Source organism: Pinus tabuliformis, chromosome J (genome assembly GCF_031772625.1).
Source record: "Pinus tabuliformis cultivar Carrire ecotype Pingquan chromosome J, CPIR1, whole genome shotgun sequence".
NCBI lineage: Eukaryota > Viridiplantae > Streptophyta > Pinopsida > Pinales > Pinaceae > Pinus > Pinus tabuliformis.
The window spans coordinates 498,485,460-498,499,226 of record NC_142295.1 but is presented as its reverse complement, the minus strand read 5'-3'; the positions used below and the strand labels follow the sequence as shown (position 1 = coordinate 498,499,226).

Below are 13,767 nucleotides of genomic sequence, written 5' to 3'. Positions count from 1 at the left end.
TAAATTAAGATGATGGAGCATAGGTATAGACATGTATCATAATAAAACTTTCCTGTCCTGTGGTTAAAATTTTTGCCAGGCTCTAATAACATTGTTCACCGTACATGGATTTTGAATCATGATTGGATAGAATTCTGCTTCCGCCTGAAATTAATTTATGACTGAAAACAAAACTCTTTTACTACAAGAAATACAAAATTAACTTCCTCCCTTGTCCTGACTCTGACTCCTCCAGCTTCTGCCAGTTGCTGTTGGGAACCACAGGTGACAATGCCAAATACTAAATTCTTAGTTAGGTGTGTTTTATAATCGTGGCCTGCCTGGCATGTTTGCTCAACCTCCTTTGTCTTTACATCTTTCGGAATTCCAATAAATATGGGATTTGGGGTTGCCCCCTCTTCGTAGAGCATTGTGGGTATCGATCGACGTTGAGAAAATCCAGCTCCAGTCATAGGTATTTGAGAAAATTCAGCTCCAGTCATAGGTATCTGGAATCAGAAGCCTGTAAAAAGATGAATTGGAAGGTGTTGATGAATGGTATTTGGGAAATGGCAAAGGATGCATTGTGTCAGAAGCTCTTTGCTTCCCATTTGCCTTCAAATATCCCCCTCCCAAACCTTAAATATGTCTCCTGTGTTGTTACAGGGGCCACCAGTGGAATCGGGCTACATACTGCAAGGTCTATTTGTTGCCTATATATACTCTACACATTTCTGTAAGACTACTTACACACATTTTTGCAAGACTCTACCTTTGGCTTATTTGGGGTGTATTTTTTTTTGAAATTGCAGAGAGCTTGCTATGGCTGGTGCCCATGTTATCATGGCCTGTCGTAACACGAAAATTGCTTCAGAGCTTGCGCAGGAATGGCAGCGACAACAAAAGCAAGCCAACAGGGATCCCCTGTCCATAGAAGTATGGGCTCGCTATAACTATAATCTTGATTTGCTCTAGTATATCACTTGGCTTCGTCTAATATAAGTCCATGCTCAGCAGGTCATGGAACTGGAGCTCATGTCATTGTCATCAGTAAGATCCTTTGCTGCCAATCTGGTGTCCCGTCAAGCTCCCCTTCACATTCTCATCAACAATGCTGGAATTTACAGAATGGGAGGTATGCATATATGTGAATCATTAGTTGAAGACATATCTTTTGGTTAGGATCACTAGACATCAAGAGGAGTGGTGGTTTTTAAAGATATTATTGTTGGGATTTCACTGGTCACTTTGACTAATTTATCATTTTTTTTTTTTTTGTTTTATTTCACAAAAATACTATAGAAAAATCATGGGTTATCATAAACTTAGATCTTGAAAATTGCTAATAACTTAGTCAAGTTTAAACTAACGATAACGATCCTAACATTTTTGAGCATTCATGAGATTGAAAAATAACAGTCTAAATAATTTCAGAATTCATAAAATTTTTAGTACTGTTAAGAATTTTTTCTGTTTCTGATTCTGATTAAGAAACTTTTCAAAACATTCACAAATGACTGCACTTAACCTCTAAAATTTTCCATACAACACTGTGATTTGATAAACTAATATATCATGCTTGCAGAGCCACAACAGTTCTCTAGGGATGGCAACGAACAGCACATGCAAGTAAATCATCTGGGACCTGCACTCCTAACAATCCTCCTCTTACCTTTACTTCTCAAAGCTGGAGGTGCTTCAAGAATTGTTAATGTAAACTCTGTGGTATGACATTAATCAACCTTGGTACCCTGCTCTGTAATTTTCATGAAGTCATGCTTAATGTTTCCTAAGGTTTAATGATCATCATATCTTTATTATTAATGTGTCCAGGCTCACCATTGCGGAGTAGTAGACCCTCAGGATCTCAATCTCAAGTTGAAGAAAAATAGTTTCAACTGCATTGCTGCTTATGGTGCAAGCAAGCTTGCTCACGTATGTAAAACTATGACTTTGTACTCCTGTTACATTCCAATGTAAGTAGGTTACTAGGGCAAATCTCAGGGTAAACGTTTTGGGTTCTTTAAAGGTTTACAGTACTGATAGACTTAACCTGCCACTATGAGTTGGTTATAACCCTTGGTCATAAACATATACTTTCTTGATTGTAATGTTTACTTATTAATTTGCCTGTTCATGTACCAGTTGATGTTCCTTTCAGTACTGTCCAGCAAGCTTCCAGCCAATGCTGAAATAGATGTGATAGTTGTTCATCCAGGAATTGTTAGTACAAATCTGGTTTGTTCCACAACATTACAATATGAAATTTATTTCTATGTTTTCTTTCTACATCAAGTCTTGTTTCAGAAATTGAATGATTGTATTGTGGATCATACAGCTGGGAGTTATAGCAACTCATTACAGCAACAAATCCTTCTGGAGATTTGATCCTGCAGAAGGTACTTCTTTCCCCCACATATATAGTCTAACAATTCCCATATTTCACCAGCCTGAGAATTTGTGATCTCATGGGTTTGATTTCCATTAACAGGAGCACGAAGTGTTTTGTTCTGCGCAACAACTGCAAACGTTCCCAGAAACGATACTAATGAGAATCATAGAATTGGTGGAGAGGACAATCGGGATACCAGTACTAAGTTTGCATATTACAGATATGATTGCAAACCAGCAAAAATTTGCAGGCGAGCAAACGACTGGACCGTTGCTCTCCAAGTGTGGGATAAAACACTAGGGCTTCTGGGTGTTTCCCCTGACACCATTGACATTGCAGATTTTTGCAATCAGCCCACTACTCTACTGGATTCAGATTTTTCAAGAGAGCACTCTATGTGTAGATAACGTTCATTTTCAACATGTTTGTTAATGAAAATTAGATTTTGATAATGAGATGGTGCAAAATTTGATCATTGTAAATGGATTCGCGCGGTAGAAAACTTCATTTTGTAATGGATTGTATAAAAATGTTTTTGGCAATTATTTTTACAAATATTTATTATTAATTATTTTCACAAATTTTAACTTAGATTTTTTTTTAATTTCAAATTTATGAAAATATCACTTTTTTATTTTTTAATAAAAAGATTTGTATCTCCAAAAATATGATCCTTTTGGCTTTGATGCTTTTTCTTTGTTTTTTTTTTTCTTTTTAATGAATTTAAGCTAGGTTAATTAAGATTTGTATCTCCAAAAATATGATCCTTTTGGCTTTGCTGCTTTTTTTTTTTAATGAATTTAAATTAGGTTAATTGGTAACAGTTAATAATTATAAATAATAATTTTATTATTTTATATAATTTTATTTAGTCAAAATATTTATATAACAATACAAGCTATTACAACATCTCTTCCATATTGGGTTGGAGAGTGCCTTAATCACAATTAACAACTCCCCATTAAAACAATTATATATTGATTGTAACATTTTTTAAAATCAATATAGTTTATTGATAAGAAAATAAGAAATTAATTTGAATTCTGTAACATTTTATTTCTACTTTTGAATAATGATTAACATCTACTAACATCTATTGGATTAGTAAAGCGTTCTTCATATTGTAATAGTTTTCTGGTTATATTTATGAAACTTTATGCTATATCAACCACATTAATATTTTTAACGTGGTTGTACTAGTAAACTAATTTTTTAAAATTTTATTTCTATGCTTAAAAAAAAGAAGTGAGAAGTGTTTCCAATATCATAGTTTTACTTAAAAAACCAAGAAAATTGATAGCGTTATGAATATTTTGAAAACTAAAACAAATATAAAACATCAGATGAACGATCTAAGAGAGTGCACTTTTAATCTTGGACCTCCTTAATAGATGAACAATCTAGGAGAGTGCTATCTCCATTTTCAACTCTCTTACTATAGGAAAAACCATAAAAACTGCATTTTTCATCTTCAATCTTCTTAATAAATAAAAAATCTAAAAAAATGTATTTTTCATTTTCAATCCTCTTAATATCCAAAAATTAATATATCATTTCATCCGATTACAATAACCTAACCCAAATCATCATAAAATTCTTCAACAAATTCAATGAAAAATCGTGACAACTCCCATTACAATCCTAATCCTCTGTAATAAAATTCAAACTGTTACTTCATCAAATTCAATGAAAAGTCAAGACAACTCCCATTACAAGCCTAACCCTCTGTACTCTGTGTTGACGTAATGTTCATGCACAGGAATACGGATCCTGTAATGTACAGGGTGTCACAATTTGTAATATATAATTGTGTTCAGGATCCTGTCAAATCATGCTGCGCCTTTGTAGAGGGTACCAATATCAATATCAATATCAGTAGTATCAGTCTGATCATGAATACGATTCATTGAACTGCTACGTAATTTCATATTGTATGTGATCCATTTCCCAATACCTAGACTCATCACGTTACATATTAAAATAAATTAACCAGACTCAAGGGCGCATTGGAGGGAAGTACAGTGAATCATCACAGTTTTATCTTTTTGCATGCTTCTGTATTTTAACGTTTAGAATAGAGCAAACTGCTAAATTCTAATATTTATGGATCTCAGGGAAGTACAGATAGATATTTCTTCATGATTAAGTGATCGGAGAACGAGGAAATGGAAGAGAGGCGACCCCCGAAAAGGTTGGTAGTTGCCCATATCATAGGCTGTGGTGATAAAATGAAGGTAGTTTTAAAAATTATTATATAAATAATAATCATGTTAAATATATTGGGTTATATGCAACAGAGAATGAGGAATTAACCTAACCAATATTAATATTATATATAAATAATTAGTTTTTTTAATCTATTTAGAATAATTTAGTTTTTAGTTTTATATTTATATTTATATAGGGAGGAGATTCCAATTTTATGGTTATATTCAAGTCAAAGATTATATTTTAAGGTTATGGTCAAGTCAGAAACTAAATTGTTGTATGAGACTTTTTTGTTTGTGGGACAAGAAACCCATTAAATTGGTGTATGAGATTTTTTGTTGGTGGGACAAGAAACTTATAAAATTGGTGTATGAGACCCCTTTGTTTGTAGGACAAGAAACCCATCAAATTGATGTATGAAACCCCTTTGTTCCTGGGACAAGAAACCCACCTCCATGCAGGGATTTGACTGCTAAGGTTTACATACTCTACCCTTCTGGTTTTGAATTCGTGACCTCTTAAGAGGGAACACACACTCTTAATCATTAGTCTCTTTCAAATTGTAATAGAAATAGATTAAAAAAAATAAAAGAATGTAATATAATATAGTTATAATTAAATTCTAATTAAAATAGTATTGGGTAAATATATCATGAATTAAAATTTAAATATGAATAGAAAGTACATGATCTTATTATTGTAATCTCGTCTCTTAGTAATGAGAAATATTAATTTTATTGTAAACATTATTTAAATTGAAATTATTGTTTGATTTAAGAGTATGATCTTAATTTTTTTTATTATGTTTGAGAGAGAGTAAAATCTGAGTGATAAGTAACATTAACTTCCTTATAAATAGTATTTAAATTATAATCATTTTTTTTTAATTTTATGGCCATAAATTATTTTTAATTGGTTAAATTTTTATTTTTATTTTTTCCTTTCTCAAACATAAAAAAACATGTTAATAACTCAAGATTTAGAAACATTTCATAAAAATAGAAATCTACCTTATTAATAAGTAACACTAACTTATTTCAGGTAACTAAGTTTTATTTACACATAATAATACAAATGTACATTAAACTTTGAAATTATATTAAACTAATAACCATAGACATGATAAACTTTTTCATATTTTAATTGAAAAAATAAATAAATAAGAAATAAGAAATAATATAAATACTCATACTTCAATAGTGTTTAATTTCCTCTAAGTTTAAAGTTTCCAACATTATAGATAGTGCATGTCAATCAATTCCATTTTTAACATTACCAAAGGGAGCAAAATATAAGTCAAACACTTCCTCATTTTAATATAAAAGTATAACCATAGATGTTAAAAAATTTACCTAATAAATAAAATAAAACAATACGGGTCTTAAAAATTATAAGTAAATATATTTTTTAGAAATGTTTTTGTTTGTTTGTTTTTTTTTAACTTTTAAGTGGAAGTAAGATGATAAATGTTTTAAGTGGAAGTAAGATGATAAATGTTTTAATAGAGGTTTTCTATTTGATATATTTAGAAATAGTCAAATAAACCCATAATCTATGATAACATTTACATGGAAACACTTATATATTTCAATGACTGAAAGAAATATATAAATTTAATTATAGATTTATCAAGAACTAAAAGAAATCAAATTTTAAATTTGAAAATTTTTTACACGCTAATAGATTTAATTTTTTTAATGCTTAGTAAATATGTGATTAAGATAGATCTAGAATGGTAATTTTTCATTGTTTATATTATATTTTTGAATATTTTATCATTATTAATATTCTATATTAAAAATTAAATGAGTTACACATTGCCCTCTTATTAACAAGTAACTACATTGTTTTGTCTTTAATTACTTTTTTCTTTGGAATATTGAAATATTTTACTAAGTTAAACATTAATACACACATAATAGAGAGAGACTTCATATTGAAATATATTAATTAATATGGATATTCAAACAATTTATTTAAGTTCGATATATATATATATATATATATATATATATATATATATATAATATATATATATATATATATATAGAAAGTTATATAAAATTATATTATTTAAAGTAAACATGGAAATATTTTATTTATTACTTGAAGAGTGAAAGTGAAATATCAAAGAACCAAGTAGAATTAAAGTGAAGTACTAGATTGTAAAATGAGCCTCTCATAGATTTTTAATTGTTTATTTATATGGTTATTTAATTTTTGTTTTGTTTTGTTTTTTTGTTGAAATTAGTGAAAAATATTTTTATTGTTTTTTGAGGAGGTAACATACTTACACACATCCCTCGTATTGGATTGTAGAATAAGCCTCTCTTCTATTTTTAATTACTTATTTATATGGCTATTTAATTTTTGTTTTTCTTCTGGTTAACATTAATTAAAATTATTTTTATTATTTTTTGAAGATGTGACATACTTACACATGTCCCTCACACTCGATTGTAGAATGAGCCTCTCTTCTATTTTTAATTATTTATTTATATGGTTATTTAATTTTTGTTTTGGTTGACATTAGATAAAATTAATTTTATTATTTTTTGAGGACAATGACATACTTACAAGTCTCTCATACTACATTGTAGAATGAGCCTCTCCTTGATTTTTAATTGGTTATTTAATTTTTATTTTTGTTTTGGTTGACATTAGTTAAAATTATTTATTATTATTTTTTGAGGATATGACATACTTACACATGTCCCTCATACTCGATTGTAAAATGAACCTCTCTTCTATTTTTAATTATTTATTTATATGGTTATTTAATTTTTATTTTTTTTGGTTGATATTATTGAGGATAATGACATACTTACACGACCCTTATACTAGATTGTAGAATGAGCATTTTTATTATTTTTTGAGGACAATGACATACTTACATGTCTCTCATACTCGATTGTAAAATGAGCCTCATTTTTAATTAATTGTTTATATGGTTATTTAATTTTTGTTATTATTTTTTTTTGATGAGCCTCTCAGTAATTTTTAATTATTTATTTATATGGTTATTTAATTTTTGGTTTATTTTATTTTATTTTATTTTTATTTTTTGTTTTGATTGACATTAAAAAAAATATTATTTTTTGAGAACATGACATACTTACACATTTCCCTCGTACTAAATTGTAAAATAAACCTCCTACATTAATGCATCTTGTAACATCACATTAATACATTTTACAACCATACACATTGCTTTAAAATTTAAAAAACAATATTTCATGAAAAAACATCCATTAAAAAAAATTCCGTTCTATGATTTTTACTAAACTATCGACACATATTTCCATCGTGATATAAGACCCACTAAAGCCAGACAATTTCCATCGTGATATAAGACCCACTAAAGCCAGACAAATAAAAAAGTAGTGTGAACCATAAGCACAACTGCATTAAGTTCCTCTTGATACAAGACACACCACTTTAAGTTAAATAAAAAAAATTGAACTTTGTAAAAAGTTTATTTTGAAACATCATTATGCAATTGTTATTAAAACTATTACACACAACTGCATTAAGTTCCTCTTGATACAAGACACACCAGTTAAATAAAAAAAATTGAACTTTGTAAAAAGTTTATTTTGAAACATCATTATGCAATGGTTATTAAAACTATTACACATGGGTGCATAATTCTTCTAGCCCATGTTGCTAATTAAAACAATAAATGCATCAACAGATAACCCTACCAAGCACACTAGGGTGGGTTTAGTATTTTAAAAATTATTTATGACCTAGGATACAAGGCACATTACAATAGGGTTGAATAAAAAAAAGTTATCGAGTCGATTTCTTATATTTATTGTCCACCAATGCTTCAAACACATTCAAACGTTAGTGCTCTTTGTATCTCTATGAGTGTTATATTAACTTTTTCTTCCAAATTGTTGGATTTCATTGAAAATCTTCATACACAATGGATTCCAATTTATTTCTAATTTTTTCAAACAACTTCCCATTAATCAAATTTAGTCTATGGAATTCCGTTTGTGATTTTCATGGGGATCACATTTTTGTAATATAAACAATGTTAGGTACTTCATTTCCATTTCCATATTTTTAGGTTTTCAAATTTATTTATAAATTTTGGTTTTTTCATTTTGTAAAAAGGCAATACTAGTGTGGCTCTCTATACATTTGTCTATCACATGATAGAACATTCATTGGGTACACTATGTGTGTTGTTCCTTGGCCTTCTAAGAGCATCACTGATTTGAATATAGTTGGTGCATATTTATTATGTTATTTAAAGTATTAAGAGATGTTATAGATCACCATTATTAGGGTGTAATACCCAAGCACTTTCATTACGAAACATGTGCAGGAATGTTTGGTGATGGCAATGGAAAAGTGGATTCATAGTTTTGATGATTATCCTTCCTTTTCAAGTTTTTGTGTTAACATGCATTAATGCATCACATGATGGTATACTTATAGGGAACGCCATGTGTGATGCTTCTTAGTATTTTAAGTGTATCAATGATTTGAATATAATTGATGCATATATTTATTATATTATTCAAAGTATTAAGGGATGTTATAAAGAATTATTATTAAGAAAAATATACATGTATGTTGATTATAAAATATAAATGACGGGATTCCAAAATAGACACAAATTAAGGTCTATTTAATTTTTCTTAGACACATAAAGGCTATAGGGTCAAAGCATGGAGTTGGGTTACACTTTTTGGTGAATTGAGGGTGCATTTTGCTGAAAAATGGATGCTCGATCGAGCTATTGAGGCACTTAAAAATAGCTTGATCGAGCATTTAAAAATATCCTCGATCGAGTCATTTTCTAACCCCCGTTGATGACTCGATCAAGAGTTATGGCTCGATCAAGCTATATTTCTAATTGAATACCCTAATCGCAACTTGCGCAAATCATTTTGCTGCGAGAGTAAAATGAATTCAACAAAAGATTTCTAAGCTCAACCGAGATGGAGGAACTCAATCCAGCTACCCATCAACCTTGCCAATGACCCAAAGACTCAATCCGAGGTAGGTTTCCTGTCATTTTTGTCTCTTTTATTTAATTTTTTTTTTTTTTTTCTGCAAAATAAAATAAATTAATTTGAAAAAAACCTAACATACAAAAATTACAAAAAAATTCACAAAAATCACCATGAAAACCAAAAAAAACAATCTAGAAAATCACCAAGAAAACCCTTGAATACCAAAAACAACCTGGAAAACCGCCAAGAAAACCCTTGAAAAGCACAAAAAAACTATAATTTAGGTTTTAAATTTTTTGTTTTTTAATTTCATTGTATATATTATTTGCAATGGTAGCATGCTTATTATAAATATTTTCTATGGTAAACTTTATTTTTAATTATTTTACGTTTTAATTTTTTTTTTTAGGAATTTAATGAAATAAATTAAAAAAATGAATTTTTGTTATTAAAAATGCATTTTAAATTCTGAACAAATATGATGAGAAATATGGCCAAAAAATTTTCAAAATAGAAAACAATTAAGTTATAGAATTCGGATAAATAAATAAATTAGAAACTTTAAATTGACATAATAAATATGGTTGCTCATGATTTACCTCTATTAAATAAAATAATAAATTTTATTTCATTTTTATTTTAAACTCAATAAATTTATATTTTAAATATTTTTTAATAATAAATATATTAATTTGTTTTATAAAATTAATTGTACTTAAATAAAATATTAACTAAAATAAAAATCCAAAACATTTTTTTATTTAATTAAATTTTATTAACCATTTATACAACATACGTATATATATGTTAGTTATAAAACAAAACATATATATATATATATAACACACATATATACATAGTTGTGAAGTATAATATAACTATAACTATATTATATATATACAATGTAACTAGATATATATTATATAGCTTAACATAGCATGTAATATAACTATATATAAAATAGTTGTAGCTATAACATTTCTTTCTCACACACACACACATATATAACATTTAACATAGTTTTAAATGTGCTCTTCATAATAATATAAGATGGGTGATGCTCAACACTTTTTTAAGACTCGAGTTGATCTATAAACTATAATTTTCCTTAAAATTTCCATTACTCATATTTGTAGAATTATTTAATATAATGATACATGACAACTATATATCTCTTAGTTCCCACCCTTATTAAATTTATTAGTTGAGTAATGATTTTGTAACTTACACTTCCTATATTTTTATTTAACTATATAATGCAACATAGCATATATATATATATATATATATATATATATATATATATATGTTTCAACAATGCATCATTGATACATACATTAAATCCATGATGAAAAGTGCATTTAAAGTGAATATATAAGCATTTTGACTCTTTTCTAATTTGTACCATATTGTTTCATTATGTAGTGTGTCGTACCAGAAACATTGTCTTCATGTGCTTGCACCTAGTACATGTCATGTGTCAAAATCAAACATTATAAGAACTTGCCTTATGGAGTATTTGGTTGGCATGAAGTTTTATTAGTTTTGCAAATAGGATTATTTCATTTTTTTTACATATATTTACATATTTATGCTCTATGAATAAAATACATTATTAATAAATGGGAAAAAGTGTATGTTAGATTTTGAATCACATTTTTTTATTGTGTTTACATGGAACTCAATACTTTGGTTGATAATTTATCAAAATAGACACTCAAATTAGTTTAAGACTTTAGCCTAAATTATTTTACTTGAGTTTATAAATGGTTTTCTTGTCAACATTCTTTCTATGTCAACATTTTTTTCTTGAATTAGGTTATATGTATTATATGTAATTCACATAGCCATCTCCCACATACCCCCCAATCGCAACCCATCGGAGTGTTGGGGGATCTATTATACATGGTTGGGCTAGATCGCGTAGCCATACTAGACTGTTTGTTCCACTCATGAATCCTCCCTCCGACACGATTTCGAGTATCATAGATAATGTTTCTATCTTTGTTGATGATCTTGCTATGGATAACGAACCTTATTCACCCGTTGCCGGTATACATCTTTCATTTAAATCCTGTTTAAACATTATGTGTTTATGTATTGAAATTGTCTTTAATTTTTAAATCATCTTCAATTGATGTGTTTGAATTTAATGTATATGTTATTATGCTTCTAGTTTGTTATATATATTAAATTATGGTTATGATTTGCAGACCCCCGGTAGGGTGAAGACGAGGATCAAAGTACAAATGTCAATCCCTCTATGGAACGATGCTATAGCTAGTATCATAGTTGAGTATATTAGGACCTAGTAGACATTGATCACACGAGAGCTAGATAAAATCTATGTTAGTTCGCCTACTAGGCGTAGTTTGTCTCTGATGTTGGATAACATCAATAGGTTGATCAAGACATACCAGAGGGCAGGCCCACAAAGCCACCTCCTATATTCTATACACAATATTAGGAGGCTAGAGGTTAGAGGCCCACATACTTGGAAGGCGGTGAAAGACGTCACCAAGAAAATTGATATTCGTGGGGAGTTTTTTGACATCCTTCCGAAATGTCATGCAAGACATGCTGGTCTGATTCCACTAAAATATTTTAAGAATTCATGTTGATGCAGGCCCTTTTATTTATGATCGATTCATTGGAGCTTGGGGCTAGTTTCCCCACCATGACTAGGTCCCCATTTACTTTGCAAAGCATATATATGCAAAGTTTGTGCTACATATGAGGCCAGATTATACCAGCACCAGATCTAAGTCTTATGGACCTGGCTTGGGACTTAGTTATGAACTTTTAGGGGCTCGTAGAGACCCTGTGCATGTAGCACCACCCCTGAGATTGTTGCCACGACCATCTCAGAGTGTGGTATTTCCAACAAAGCTAGAGCAGTTGTCACAACTTAGCGCTGAGACTAGACATACCATTACAGACAACATGTAAAGGATACTAGCCATTGCACATGTTACATTGCATGGAGAGATGAGAATACAACCTCCCTTGCCTCATGGCTCACCAGTTGCATTACATGATGATTCATATGTCGAGAGTCTAGGGCATGACCAAATTTTGTCATATGCATGTATGTGTCGTGATACCATCCATGACACTTGGAGGGTACACGACCCATGTGACACAAACCAGGTACATATATACAAAACTTTTGACTCTTATCATCAAATTATACATTATTTATATTAATAAGTTTGTATCAGATTGCATTTATATTAATAATTTCATGATAACATGCATGCACAACCCAACTACACAAATGAGCTTCTAAGGTCATCTGAGGGGGCAGTTGATAAGCCAGAGCAACCTCCTGTAGTGCATGTTTCCATGGCTCAATCTCCTTTATCTCCACCTCCACCTCATAACACTCACGGACTAACAATTGAGGTGAAATTTTTTATTCCAAAGATTTCAACATTTTCTTTTTTTTAGTTACATGTATGAATGCTAATTAATCTGTAGAATAATTATAGTTTGTCTTTTCCATCATGTACACAGGCCCAAATGTAGAGGGGTGTTGATGTTGTAGTTATGTGGACACATGAATGGGATCCTGGGTATGGAGGCATTGAGCCACGGGCAGGGGAGCACCAAACCCATATTGATCAGACCCCCATCCTAACTGACTTCCATTTGCACTCGATTGAGTCACATGTATGAGACTATTTAAATGCAGAGTTCAAAATCATTTATTTCCAGATTGTTTATTTTGTACAAATAATGTTTTAATTAATTTGAATTTGAATGTGTTATATTGCAGTATCAGATTATGAATGCTCACTCTACATAGAGGAACACACATAAGAGTTCTAGAAGTGATGCTTTCTAGAGTGGATCATAAATAGTTTGTCTATTTTCAGGCCCATTTCTTAGGGCACATTCCCATGTGATGTAAAAACTTTGTATATTTTCATGTATGGATGGTTTATGGATGCATGAACATTATTTTATTTTATGGATGCTTATTATTTCTGTTTATCGATTTTCATGTATAAAATGTAATTTGTATATATTTTCGTATGGATAGTTTATTATCATATATAGCTAACAAGATAATAATTTTGACTTCTCAAGAAATAAACTAAGAAAATAAGTACAATCTTAGACTATGATGCAAGTCATTTTGATACTTAAAATGAACTAAAATATATGTTCATGGTTCAATTAAAAAACACAAATAGGATTGAAATACATTTT

The 13,767-nt window shown here is 29.6% G+C and overlaps 1 protein-coding gene across 1 annotated transcript; it reads left to right on the top strand.

Annotated features, from left to right (window-relative positions):
• The first annotated feature begins 326 nt into the window (after positions 1–326).
• LOC149227971 (dehydrogenase/reductase SDR family member FEY-like) lies at positions 327–2,823 on the top strand. Its single transcript, XM_089375610.1, has 8 exons — positions 327–679; positions 792–915; positions 997–1,114; positions 1,565–1,704; positions 1,813–1,914; positions 2,125–2,217; positions 2,318–2,378; positions 2,471–2,823. Exons 1-8 carry the CDS (start codon positions 513–515, stop codon positions 2,776–2,778), a joined length of 1,113 nt encoding a protein of 370 aa, XP_089231736.1. The 5' UTR covers positions 327–512; the 3' UTR covers positions 2,779–2,823.
• Positions 2,824–13,767: the final 10,944 nt, after the last annotated feature.

Coding starts and splice junctions, on each gene's coding strand:
- LOC149227971 (XM_089375610.1), top strand. CDS start 513: ATGAATTGGAAGGTGTTGATGAATGGTATTTGGGAAATGGCAAAGGAT. Junction 1,115..1,564: donor TGGAATTTACAGAATGGGAG/GTATGCATATAT, acceptor TCATGCTTGCAG/AGCCACAACAGTTCTCTAGG. Junction 1,915..2,124: donor GTGCAAGCAAGCTTGCTCAC/GTATGTAAAACT, acceptor TTCATGTACCAG/TTGATGTTCCTTTCAGTACT.